Source organism: Curcuma longa, chromosome 11 (genome assembly GCF_044706935.1).
Source record: "Curcuma longa cultivar G26 ecotype Majalengka, Jawa Barat chromosome 11, ITB_CL_G26_1.1, whole genome shotgun sequence".
Classification (NCBI taxonomy): Eukaryota; Viridiplantae; Streptophyta; class Magnoliopsida; order Zingiberales; family Zingiberaceae; genus Curcuma; species Curcuma longa.
Genome location: NC_133871.1, coordinates 22537865 through 22550318, shown reverse-complemented (window position 1 = coordinate 22550318; position 12454 = coordinate 22537865). Strand labels below are relative to the sequence as shown.

The window sequence follows — 12454 nt, the reverse complement described above, 5'->3', positions numbered from 1 at the left end:
ATTTGGATAACTTTTAAATGAGATAACTCAAAATAACAATATTTTAGAAAAAAAATCAATGTACTTTTACTATCATCCATTAAAATTTGAATGAAAACATACTCAGGATAACCTCAAAGAAAATACAGAGACACTTTGTAANNNGAAACTTCAAGTTCCCATCAATATTGCCATGGTTCGTACTAATGCTAAAAAATTAAGGAGGACTCCCCGAGAAGAAGTACATTCCCTACAAGAAGGTCCTATTATTCTGCTACCTCAAGCACAGAAAAAGGAGAAAGTACAGATTATACCCGAATTGCCCGATAGAGTTTCTCAGATATCTGCCAACCTGACATCTGAGCTGAAAACTGAGCTGATAACCTGTCTCATTCAAAATACTGATGTATTTGCATGGGCCCCTCAAGAAGTCACAGGAATAGCTCCCGACCTCATTGAACATTGCCTTAATGTCCTTCTTGATGCCCGACCTATTATGCAAAAGAAGAGACATTTCGGGGCCTGAACAAGATAAAGTGATATAGGAAGAGGTTCCAAGCTTCTAGAAGCCGAGCACATTAGAGAAGTTCAATGCCCCACCTAGTTGGCTAATGTCGTACTAGTCCCGAAAGCAGGAGGAAAATGACGTGTCTGTATCGATTTTCGAGATTTTAACAAGACCTGCCCAAAGATTGTTATCCTTTACCGCGCATAGATCAACTGGTGGACTCAACTTCAGGACATGAGTATATATGCATGCTAGATGCCTATCAGGGATATCATTAAATTCCATTAGCTCGGGAAGATCAAGAAAAGGTTAGTTTTTTTACCTCGAGAGGAACTTTTTGTTATACAGTTATGACTTTTGAATTGAAGAATGCAGGAGCCACATATTAGAGGCTTATGGATAAGGTGTTCAAACATCAGATAGGTCATAATGTGGAAGTATATGTAGATGATATTTTAATCAAATCGGTCCGAGCTGAAACTCTTATTGGAGACATCAATGAAACGTGTGGTACTCTCCGAAGGTATAACCTCAAACTGAATCTCAATAAGTGCTTATTTGGTGTTAAAAGTGGCAGGTTTCTAGGATACATAGTAACTGAGAGGGTATATAAACTAATCATGAAAAAGTACAAGCCTTGCAAAATATGACCTCACCTCGGAATACCAGAGAAGTACAGAAGCTGATAGGTCGGATCACTGCATTATCGCGATTCATATCGCAGTCAGCCACCAAAAGTCTGCCCTTCTTCAAAATATTATGCAAAGCTGCTAAATTCTCTTAGGACGAGAAATGTGAGTAGGCCTTCAATGACTTAAAGACCTACTTGGCTACCTTACCTGTTCTGGCGAAGCCGATCTCTAGAGAAGCTCTATGGTTATATCTGTCCTCCTCGGAAACTCCTGTGAGCTCAGTTCTGGTCAAGCAAGAAGGGAGCATTCAGAAACTCATTTACTTCTTTAGTCATCTTCTAAAGGATGTTGAGACAAGATATACTGCGTTGGAGAAATTAGCTATGACCCTGGTTTTGATAGTACGAAGGTTGCACAGTTATTTACTTTCTCATCCAATGACAGTATTGACTAACAGCACCTTGGGACGGATATTAGCTAATTCAGAAGCTTTAGGGCGATTGATCAAATGAACTACTAAGTTAGGGGAGTATGATACAGTACAAACTATCTGGAGTATGTCAAGCGCGAGAAGAATGGACAATTGCTATCCTTGGTCTTAAAATATGCTAACAGTTGGGTCACTCGTATCTACTGCCACAGGGTAATTTTATGGATAAATATGAATTTTTTTTTCTTTTTTTGTGTTGCTTCTTCTACTGCCACAGCCAAACTCAAGTAGTTACGACAGAAAATTCATGTAGCTAGCAAAACCCAAACAGGTAGGACATATGATAGTGATGATTAGTCCACAATTTGAAAAGGTATGCAAATTGCTCTTTTACTTTGTTTCTTTATTAACATGACTCAATCAAATTACAGGTTATTCGATTGTCAGCTGCTACCCAAGATTACCCACGGTCCATAGTCTGCAATGTCCATGGTGTCAACCCAAAGTTTCTTGAGATAGGCAAAGCAAAGTATGCACAGTTACAAAGAGGTGAGCTAGCCTTCACCAAGGGTGCCTATTACATAGGAAAGATGGTGTGGAGTAAAGGCTACAAAGAGCTTCTTAATTTACTGACAAAGTACCAAAAGAACCTTTCTGGTATTCAAGTCGATTTATATGGCAGCGGAGAAGATTCTGAGGAAGTTCAGCAAGCTGCTAAAAATTTAAGTTTGGCAGTAACAGTTAACCCAGGACGTGATCACGCAGACCCTACATTCCATGAGTAAGTTGGAAGTTAGATTAGAGTATTTGCATCGTTACTACAAGTAACAATGTTGTTTTTTGGTTTCTCTTTGGACAGTTATAAGGTGTTTATTAATCCTAGTACGACAGATGTGGTTTGCACCACCACAGCAGAGGCACTTGCGATGGGAAAGATTGTTGTTTGTGCCAACCACCCTTCAAATGATTTCTTCAAGCAGTTTCCTAATTGCTACATTTACAATGATGGTGCGGAATTTGTCCAGCTAACTCTCAAAGCATTAGCAGAAGAGCCTTCTCCTTTATCAGATGAACAGAGGCATGAGTTATCTTGGGAAGCAGCCACGCAGAGATTTCTAGCTGCTGCAGAGTTGGACCAGATTGATCCAGCGAGAACTCCTACCCCTAAACGTTCGTTTTCATCTTCTCTGAAACCCCAGAAACTGAAGAGGAACATGGAAAATGCCTCTGCATACATACATCAAAAAATGTCTGGAATTGAGGTGGCACGGCGGGCATTTGGTGCGATACCAAAGACCCTGAAACCTGATGATCAGCAATGCAGGGAGCTTGGCTTGGTTCTGCCTGAGAAGAAAAAGCGCAAACGCTGATGCACACTACTAATTACTGTCTTTCGATGGGCTGTTGATATCAACCTTATTTTTCTCAATGGAATTGTGTCTGCTGCTAATCTCCGAGTTCATCCGATCCCGTGCTTGTCTTAACTCGTAGACAGATCAGAGAACACAAATTGCAAGAACAAAATCAAAATAATTAGACGAATATCATGAAAAAGCAGAGAGAACAGCACGAGGTTTAGAAACGAAAGAAGAAAACAACAGAAAAGGCTCAGGTTTTGAACAGTTTCATCGATCATTACTTTTCTGAAGCAGAACTGGCTATTTGAAACTGTAATGTTAATCATCATCGCCAACTGAAAGCAAAAAAATAACAAACAACGGCGGGCTCATATCAAGAAATTCAACCATTTTTCCCCGTATGCTTCATGATTTAATATCAGAAGCGCGGGTAAGTTATAATCATCGCCCAACTCACATCGAAGACACTTCATTCTGTGAACGAGATCAAAAGATAAAAATTGTGGAAGAGATGTAGCGAGAGTTTTTAGAGACAGATTCGTAGAAGAACAGCCTCCACGTTAAGAGTAAATCTGTGCCTCCATGACTGAGCTCTCTGGGCAAAAAGCAAATCCCCAAAGATCTGAAGGTGAGGAGAGACGAGATTGTTCATAAAGCGAAATAGACGAAACAACTCGAAACGCACCAGAGAAGAACACCAGATCGAGGCTGCAAATCCACCAACGCCCCTGGCAGCGGAAAACTAGTTTGGAGCACGGCATGCGATCTCTATATAGCAAACAGAAGGATGCGATTCGGATGCCAGCTCCCAAACCCTAATCTCGAAACGGCGCCGCTGTTGGACAACAAGGCTTGTAAAGCGCGAGCGGCCCAGCCGCAGTTCGAGTTAGACCCGGTTTAATCGTACATAATTAATTACTTGATGTATTTACCAAATTAAGATATAATCAAACCTTTAATATATAATTTGGCAAAATCCACAAAAATAAAGACACACTATCTTTTTATTAAATATATATATATATATTAAATACAAAATAAATTTCTTTTAATTTTTCAATGACATTTCCGCTAACGCCTAAACAACCGTACCCAAACACTTACCCACCCACCTACCTACCTACCTATCGACGTTTTCCCGACGACTATATTTATAGAGAGCACATGCGAGAAACCCATTTATGAGATGACGTGGAGATAGAAATGTGGATAAGGATGACCCACTCGTTCTTATCCAACTGCTCGCTTGGTGGCCCTTTAACAAATTATTGGTTGTCCCCCTTAAACTTGAAGGGCACGTCGGGAAATAAAAATGTCGACAGATAAACGTTCGACCCACAGTGTGACTCCTCAGACCACGGTATATGTGCATATGTCTCGTACCAGCTGTCCCCACGTTTGTCGTTCCAGTTTGGACGAATCGGGGAGTGGGTAGGTTTGATGGTAGCGCTGGTCGTGTGGTCATTTGTTTACGCGGTACTCCTCGAAACGACAGAAACACGTACATGGCTTGCCTCATCCGCGTGGGGCCCTTCCACGTCATCGTTCACACCCTCTATTTATTGGCGTCTCGATAAATTCTGAGGTCTTTTTTTCTTTCTTCCTGCGGAGCGCGGAGTGGGGTTGCCTCGCCGTGGCATCGGCCGTAAATAAGCCCAACTCCAGCCCATTCTCGTGGCAACCCTTTGCTCCGGCCGAGGACGAGCTCTCGCCGGAAGGGGAGACCGCCGGTGGCAAGTAGGAGCTAGATGGCTTCTCCATTGTCTTTATTCTTTTCGCCTCTTGAAATTTGGCGTACTTATTTAGTTTGCAACGCAGGAACGAAATCGATTTCTCTGGTTTGGTGTGTTTTCCGCCATCCGTGGGTTTGGGGAGGTAGGCGATGGGCAACGTTTCCGTGAAGGAGGGGGAGAACGGCAACATCGAGGGATCGGAAGATCGTGACTCTGGAACGGGCTCTGACCCTCAGACACCGATGGATCAGATAGGTTTGTCGCAGCCGGAGAGCCCGCGGATGCCTCGATCGCCGCTTATGTTTGCACCTCAGGTTTTAATCGCCCTATCAACTTGTATTCGTCTTTTTCCTTTTTTTTTTGTTTCCTTTTTGCTGATCGGGTTGTCGTTCTTTGACGGATGCGTCTTTCTTCGGTTGGACATTGGTGAATGCTGCTATCGGAGAAATGTTTGATTAACACATTGTCCAATTTGGCCGTGCAAAAACTCTTAGGGTTGTCATATGTTGCGCGTTGACTGCTTTGTAGGACGGTTGACCAACTTAGCCGCTAAATTTGACAATTATGCTATTTTTTGTGTTCTACAATTTATCAAATACACAATAAAGTTAATCATCAATAAAACCAAAGCGCACCAAAGTACTAGTTTTTGTGCTTCAAATCTTGTCAAGGATTACTCGTCCGCGTAACTTTTATGTTTGTGTTAGTTCTGTTCTTAGAGCAATCTTGGTATATTAGATCATGAATGCTTGTACGAGCAGCTATTTTTATTCCTAGATTATAGGGTCTGCTTCGTATAGCTGGAGGAAATTTGAAGAACTGTTGCATCTTGGAAGATCTATAGTGCAGCTTGCTAGTTCACTACATATAAGGCCAGTGACAATTTGTTTTGGACTGACAATGACACTTTCACTTCATATGAATTAGCAGAGGTAGTATTTCTGCTTATCTTAAGTGGACAAACTGAAACCTTAACCAAGGTGTGGGTTTTGAGGTGAGAGATGGCTGCTCTATGTTCCGAGAAGGTGTTTTTCTTATGGGGTGAAGATGCCTCGCTCAATATGTGTTTGCTAAAGTGAGTTTTCTGGATGAGTTTGAGAGGTTGGATGAGTTAGGGACCTAGCTCAGAAGTCAATCATTTCATGTGGCTAGGAGGGTCGAGCCTGAGGGCCATTGAAACTCATTAAAGCGACATGCAGTGAGGGCACAGGTCGATAGAAATACGTCCAAGCAATATGCAGATGAGATTTTCCCCACTCCAGAAATTTGTTCTTCCTTTTGGTCTAAAAAATGTTTAATTGTTCTTCCTTTTTCTTTTGGGTGACCATAATTTTCTGATTGTTTGAACAGTTATCGGACTGTTAATTTCTGATATGACAAATTGAAAGAATAATGAAAATCGGTCAGCGCAGACTGTTAATTGCTGATCTTGTTTTTGCTTTATGGAGCAGATTGACAAGCAAAGCTTTGTTGCAGATTCCATTAACTCCATTGCAGAGATCAGGTGACGGGCCTTCAGTTTTCAATCAAACTCAGATGGATCACTCTGATGGAACGCTTGATGCCTCACCTGAAAAGGGTGTTCCTACACTAATCACATGGAGCCTCGGAGGGAATGAGGTCTTGGTTGAAGGAACATGGGACAACTGGACCTCAAGGTTTGAATCTGGGTCATAAAACTGAAACTGACCTCAACTTTTCATTTTTGTGTTTATGCCCGAGTTGCTAGAACTAATCCTTCATAAATTCCAGGAAAACATTGCAGTTGAGTGGTAAAGATCATTCCACACTATTGGTTCTTCCTTCTGGGGTCTATCATTACAAGTTCATTGTCGATGGTGAATTGAGATTCATTCCTAATCTTCCTCACATGACCCATGCGAATGGACATACTGTGAACATTCTTGATGTCTCTGTGAGCATGCAACAGCCCCATATTCTCCATTAGTTGTAAGGAGATCCTGTGCTAAACTCTTCTGTTTTTCAGGAGTATGTTCCAGAGATTCTCGAAGGTGTTTCCGAGTTTGAGGCTCCACCATCTCCCAACTCCAGTTATGGGGTATCATTACCTGTCGATGAAGACTTTGCGAAAGAGCCGCCAGCACTTCCATCCCAGCTTCAACTCACAGTTCTTGGTTCCCAAGATGCTGAGGAATCTTCTTTGAAACCACAGCACGTTGTTCTCAACCACGTCTTCATCGAGAAGGGACGGGCATCCCAATCGCTGGTTGCCGTCGGCCTCACCCACAGGTTTCAGTCCAAGTATGTGACCATGGTGCTGTACAAACCAATGAGAAGGCAAGAGTAAAAAATTACTGTTTGTTCTTCAGCAGTGCTTTGAAAACTTGCTGAACTGGTGTGGAACTGATGGCCCTGCTAGTTCTTGATCATGCCTATTGATTTGAATTGTTCAGCCTGAGATCTGAACTCGGTCTTCGGTTTCAGATCTAACATCGATCTACTGGTTGGTCTGATCTGACTTTCAAACGGTGTTTGGACTTGAGTGCACCCCTCCTCCGTGTTGTAAAGTATATTTACTTTAGATCGTTACTTGTCATCACTAGTTTTTATTTTTTGTTGTTTCTGTAAGCGTGTATTAATATCATGAAAAATTACGTTAGTCTCATAACTTTGTATGCAATTTTCAGCTTACACTACTGAAAGTGTGTATCACCAATTTTTTTCCCACTAAACAAGTAAACAAGTGTTTGAGCTTATAAAATTAGTTAAGGTCATTTTCGATCGTAGCCAAAAACTGACGATATATTTGGTAAAGTTGGATTGCAAAGTGATTGACAGGTGAGTTTGTGCTAATTAATTCTTTAAGAAATTTCAATTAGCCCAATTGATTATCTGTGGGATGATCGATTTTGATTGCACGGAAGTTTTCCCATTTCAGGGTAAATTGGAAAGTACACACGCGACCAGTTCAGACGCCTAGCGTCTTTTGATTGTGCTTCCCATTTGGAGGAAAATTTCTACAAATACGTCGTAATTAGGGATCGAACCACATGTGTTTGAGTGACAATAGATGTCCTACTGCAGTATCATTGTCCTGTGGACTAATTTGCGAACATTCTTATGTTTGTCAAATTCAATTTGTTATCAAATTAATTATTTTTTTTTGAGAGTAGGCAATTTTTAAGATTTGTTTTATAAAAAAAAATAGAAGAACTTTTTATAAAAAAATTGATGCAATGATGTATCACTCGATTATTATCTTGATCATGATATATCACTCGATTATTATCAACCAATTTGATTTAATCCATTTAATCGAAATTTAAATTTGAATTCAATTTCGATCGATTATTCAATTTAATCGAGAATTTTTTTACCCCTGCATTATTATTCAACAATTCAAATGCCAAAGGTGAATCAGTGGTCTTTGCCACCTTTCAGTTACGTGTTCTGGCCAAACCGCTACTCCCACGTGCATCAGACGCGTTGCAGATTGCTGTCGCGAATGGAGACAGTCAATGGACGGTAGAGACGCCGGCTTCCGCTTCATTTCGCGGAAACAACAAAGATAGCAGGATACGGGAGATCCTGCCGAATCGTGCCACAGATGTGATTTTCGGAAACTGGATCGAATCAGACCCCAAATACCTTAATTACAGTTAATTTATCTTTTTTTCTCCCACCATTTTTTCTACCGTGATCTATTTTTTTTTCTTTTTCTACAGTTAGTTTAGCTTTTTTTTTCTTCAAAAACTAGTTACAGATCGGACTTGTTCGTCCTTATCCATATATTCCCAACGCGGCTGTCCCTGATTTCCTCCTCTCCCACCTGCTACGGCGAACTGTATCCTCCACTCAGGCGGTCGACGGCGAAGAACGGCGAGAGCAACAAGTAATGTATTTATTTGAATGCGTTTTCTTGGTCTAGGGTTTCTAGATCTCTTTTTTTTTTTTTTTTTTGGTTCCGAATGACTCTGTTTAGATCAGTAAATGTCTAATCCTAATTTCCAAATCAATTGGTCTGTACGACCGTGCGGCGTTGTTCTTCGCTTCCTTGCTTTGGTACCTCCACCTCGAGATCTCAGCGCCTCGCCTTCCTGCATTTGCTGCCCTGCCGCCGTTGATTCTTCCTTCTTCGTTTCGGATTTTTTTCTCAATTAGTTCAGTTACCAAAGAGTTGGTGTTTTGACAAAAAAAAAAAAAAAAGGAACTTATATACGGTGGCAATCTTATTTGCCAAAAAAAAAAATTTTGTTTTCTTCCTTCCCGGTTGTCCTTGCCCGTTGCTAATTTGGCAAAACGCTTTTCCTTTTTTTTTTTTCGTTTATTTTTGCAGTTCGCACACTCTCTCAATATAGTTGAGTTGAAATTGTCGTCGGAAGGCAGTTGAGACGCTTGTGGGCGAGAGAGGGAGGCCAGGTGCTCCGATCTAGGCGGCGAAATGTGTGGGATCTTCGCATACTTGAATTACAATGTGGCGAGGGAGAGGCGGTACATCATGGAGGTTCTCTTCAATGGTCTTCGGCGCCTCGAGTACAGGGGCTACGACTCTGCTGGGATCGCCATCGACGCGGATCTCCGTAAGGTGGCCGGCTACGGCAGAGTGGAGGCAGAGAGGATGCCACCGTACGATTCACTGCCACCCCTCGTCTTCCGCCAGGAGGGCAAGATTGAGTCCCTCGTTCGATCTGTCTACGCTGGTGCGTTGACGTTTCATCTCTTGCGTTCGGTCCTTGCTGGTTTTCGTATCTTTCCAGTCTTGCTATAGTTGCTGAAGTTAAATTTGGATTGCATGCTCGGTCAAAGATTTGATTCTGTCCCCACCTAGCTAGGGTTAGTAAATGGTTGTATTGAAATATTCCACATATATTTATGGATGATTTGGAACTTATTCCTATTCCATAATGACCATCATGCAAAAAGAACAATATTGAATGAATAGTCTATTTCAATTTTTGTGTTAATTCTAGTGATTTAATTTTCCTTTTTAGTATAATTCTATAATTCCCAAACAGGGCCTCTGGAAGAAACTTCTCAATTTATTATGTTTCTAGACCAAAAACCGGATAATATTTTTTTTATATTACCAGAAACTAAACATGGTTTTGCCTGACATAAGCTTAGATAATTAATATCTCTGATTTTATTGCTAGCTCTTTAGTATCCAGAAACTCTGTCGGTAGCTAAATGACCTAGGTATCAAAAATGATATTACCTTATTATATACACCTAAATGGTGGGATAAAGTCCATGTAGTTTTTTTTAAAAGATATCTATGAGAGTTCTCAAACGCTCATATTTTGGTGAAGATGGGTTTCAGACCCAAGACCTTGGCAACAATTTCCAAGGCTAACTAAGTTAGTTGGTGCTGTGATAAAGTCAATATAGTTGGCCCTCCAGAAAAATGGAGCATACATCTTGATGTTTTTGTTGTTGTAATTATGCTGGGTTACCATGTATATATGATATTAACTGCGAAGCATATTCAACACTTTGCACCGGTGGTTAATTCTCTTTGTCCTCCTTGTTAGTCGTCTAATTATTTTATTTATTATTATTATTATTTTTTGTAGAGGTGGATGCAATGGATCTAAATTTAGAAGAGTCTTTTCCTGTTCATGCTGGAATTGCTCACACTCGTTGGGCTACTCATGGCGTGCCATCTCCAAGAAATAGTCATCCACAATCATCAGATACATGGAATGAGTTCTTGGTTGTTCATAATGGGATCATAACTAATTACGAGGTCTATTTAGCATATTTTTTCCTAGAATTATGTTGTATTTCCTTTTTTGTTCCATTGCTTCTTTCTAGATCTCTGAACATCCTACTAAAGCAACTCACATCTTGTACATGTTTTTTTTTTTGTCCTATTAGCATTCTTCATGTTGGCTTTAATTAAATTAACTCAAGAAAATATTTGTTAACTATTAAGTTGTTGATTGAGTAGAGATTTGGATGCTATGGCTTGGCTACATCTAATGCAAGTATAACTCTAGTGATATTGGCATATTATGATGACATGCTAGTTTAGTCCACTTAGTTGTGGGCTAACAAAGAGGTTTTATAAGATTAGATGAGTGTTCTCCTATTCACTTGACTTGAGCATTTGAGGTCAGTTAATGTGTCAGTTTTCTCATTTAAACTGGCCCTGACAATGTGTGAACCTAATCCTAGGCATGGCAAGTTGATAGAAAGTACCCGTGTGATAGTATAGCCACTATTAAGTCTTGCGCAATTGTTAGCCACTACTTTGAGTTGAATAATCATTATCTTTGCAAATTTTCGTTCATATATATTGTCATACATCAATTTGTATTTGTGTTATAATGTATTGTATGACAATCATATGATTCCAACTAATATGGGTAGTTCTCATGATTTGACCAGATGCACTTTTTTATTTATTCTGTTAAAGTGATCAAGATTAAGGGTTTTTTGCAATTTTTTCCCAGTAAGTTGCAGGAACCATACTGTTGGTATGGAAGAAAAACACATGGTTTTTATACAAAAACCTCAATGCTTGATTATAAATCTTTAATGTGTTTCCTTTCAATGTTTCAGGTTTTAAAAGAAACGCTAGTTCGACATGGCTTCACCTTTGAGTCAGAAACTGATACAGAAGTTATTCCAAAGCTTGCAAAATTTGTATTTGATAAAGCTCGTGAGGAAGGTACACCTTAATCTCCTTAGTTGTCTCTGCAAATATGCTAGATGTCTGCAGCTCTATATACTACTGCATTTTGGTGAATGTGTAACACTAGAAAATAATATGTTTCTTGAAACATGCATCATTTGACTTTTAGTTTTTTGTTTAAATTTGATGTGAATTTTAATTTAGGATGATTGTTTTTGATACTTATTTTGATCATGATTGGTAATTGAGGGTCCCAGGTGAAATGAAAATTATGGAAATGTAATTGAGGGTCCCAGATGAAATGAAAATTATGGAAATGTAATAAGCTGTGTTAAGGTGATGTTTTGGGCATTTTTACTGTTATTATAAGCATTTTCTTTAGGTTTGTTCAACACGGTTTTCACAAATATCACTGCAACTTTAGTATTTGGCATAATGCAGTGAGTACAGCTAATTTAGATTGGATATTACATCTTAGTTCATGCAAATTTATACGAGTGATTTTAATTATCTTATCTGATTTTTTTTTGTCTTTAGTCCTTGTTTATTCCATGTTTTTTGGCAAGTTACTTTAAAGGGCAATGGATGAGGTAAGTGTCTTTATAAGCATTTTGTTTTTTTTTTTCACATTTGAGTTGGAAAAGAGGCACAATTAATCTCATTGTCGTTTTATTCAATCACTTAAATCTCAGTGCTTGATCCTACTTGTTTTTCATTCATGTTGATGTTTAAATTGGTCTTTGACTTTTCTTTATTTCCTCCATGAGCCGTCTTATCTTGCTCATTAAATTCAATACAGAAAAATAGGGATGTGTTATTAATTAAAATCAGAAACAGAGTCCAAATATTTCAGTTTATTCATTAAATATATCTAATTATTATGATAGCTTGACAATGCAGTGTCATTCATAAATTGATAGCTAGACTCTTTGGTCCTCTGTGATGCTCTGACAGGACATCTTTCCCCATCGCATCTGTTATGGCATAGTAAAGTATGGGTTTCTAAAGATTCATGTTTGAACCACTGGTTTACATCATAAAGTTTTGCTACATTGTCAATAATGAGATTGTAGCAAGCCATTGTGATCAGGAACCTAGTCTTTAATATGATGCAATTTTTTGTAACCTCTTCATTGGTCTATTTTTTCCTCTAATCTTTTGATTAGTAAGTAATATGTTGCATTGCAATTGCCTTGGAGGATAGTTTTTTAATTTT

General features: G+C 39.4%; 3 protein-coding genes and 2 non-coding genes across 6 annotated transcripts; 3 read left to right on the top strand and 2 right to left on the bottom strand.

Annotated features, from left to right (window-relative positions):
• Positions 1–882: 882 nt before the first annotated feature.
• Positions 883–2998, top strand: LOC141837362 (digalactosyldiacylglycerol synthase 2, chloroplastic-like). Its single transcript, XM_074724778.1, has 4 exons — positions 883–1010; positions 1660–1762; positions 1981–2330; positions 2409–2998. Exons 1-4 carry the CDS (start codon positions 883–885, stop codon positions 2917–2919), a joined length of 1092 nt encoding a protein of 363 aa, XP_074580879.1. The 3' UTR covers positions 2920–2998.
• Positions 2999–3150: 152 nt separating this feature from the next.
• Positions 3151–3244, bottom strand: LOC141842477 (small nucleolar RNA Z223). Its single transcript, XR_012602915.1, has one exon. It is a non-coding gene; the product is annotated as a small nucleolar RNA Z223 (small nucleolar RNA).
• A 27-nt stretch (positions 3245–3271) lies between these two features.
• Positions 3272–3357, bottom strand: LOC141842446 (small nucleolar RNA U36a). The gene has a single exon (XR_012602885.1). It is a non-coding gene; the product is annotated as a small nucleolar RNA U36a (small nucleolar RNA).
• Positions 3358–4516: 1159 nt separating this feature from the next.
• Positions 4517–7292, top strand: LOC141841835 (SNF1-related protein kinase regulatory subunit beta-1-like). The gene is made up of 5 exons (XM_074730030.1): positions 4517–4644; positions 4726–4954; positions 6117–6298; positions 6393–6555; positions 6628–7292. The coding sequence occupies exons 2-5, from the start codon at positions 4790–4792 to the stop codon at positions 6946–6948; spliced, it is 831 nt and encodes a 276-aa protein (XP_074586131.1). The 5' UTR covers positions 4517–4644; positions 4726–4789; the 3' UTR covers positions 6949–7292.
• An 887-nt stretch (positions 7293–8179) lies between these two features.
• Positions 8180–11730, top strand: LOC141837270 (glutamine--fructose-6-phosphate aminotransferase [isomerizing] 1-like). 2 transcript variants are annotated; one of them, XM_074724708.1, is made up of 5 exons: positions 8180–8259; positions 8365–8493; positions 8938–9301; positions 10175–10347; positions 11166–11730. In XM_074724708.1, exons 3-5 carry the CDS (start codon positions 9043–9045, stop codon positions 11283–11285), a joined length of 552 nt encoding a protein of 183 aa, XP_074580809.1. In that variant the 5' UTR covers positions 8180–8259; positions 8365–8493; positions 8938–9042; the 3' UTR covers positions 11286–11730. The 2 variants fall into 2 exon arrangements, with proteins under 2 accessions (XP_074580809.1, XP_074580808.1); XM_074724707.1 differs by having other exon boundaries at positions 8187–8259; positions 8359–8493.
• The last annotated feature ends 724 nt before the right edge of the window (positions 11731–12454 follow it).

Coding starts and splice junctions, on each gene's coding strand:
- LOC141837270 (XM_074724708.1), top strand. CDS start 9,043: ATGTGTGGGATCTTCGCATACTTGAATTACAATGTGGCGAGGGAGAGG. Junction 9,302..10,174: donor CGTTCGATCTGTCTACGCTG/GTGCGTTGACGT, acceptor TATTTTTTGTAG/AGGTGGATGCAATGGATCTA. Junction 10,348..11,165: donor GGATCATAACTAATTACGAG/GTCTATTTAGCA, acceptor TCAATGTTTCAG/GTTTTAAAAGAAACGCTAGT.
- LOC141837362 (XM_074724778.1), top strand. CDS start 883: ATGGATAAGGTGTTCAAACATCAGATAGGTCATAATGTGGAAGTATAT. Junction 1,763..1,980: donor CTCGTATCTACTGCCACAGG/GTAATTTTATGG, acceptor ATCAAATTACAG/GTTATTCGATTGTCAGCTGC. Junction 2,331..2,408: donor GCAGACCCTACATTCCATGA/GTAAGTTGGAAG, acceptor CTCTTTGGACAG/TTATAAGGTGTTTATTAATC.
- LOC141841835 (XM_074730030.1), top strand. CDS start 4,790: ATGGGCAACGTTTCCGTGAAGGAGGGGGAGAACGGCAACATCGAGGGA. Junction 6,299..6,392: donor TGGGACAACTGGACCTCAAG/GTTTGAATCTGG, acceptor CATAAATTCCAG/GAAAACATTGCAGTTGAGTG. Junction 6,556..6,627: donor TGAACATTCTTGATGTCTCT/GTGAGCATGCAA, acceptor TCTGTTTTTCAG/GAGTATGTTCCAGAGATTCT.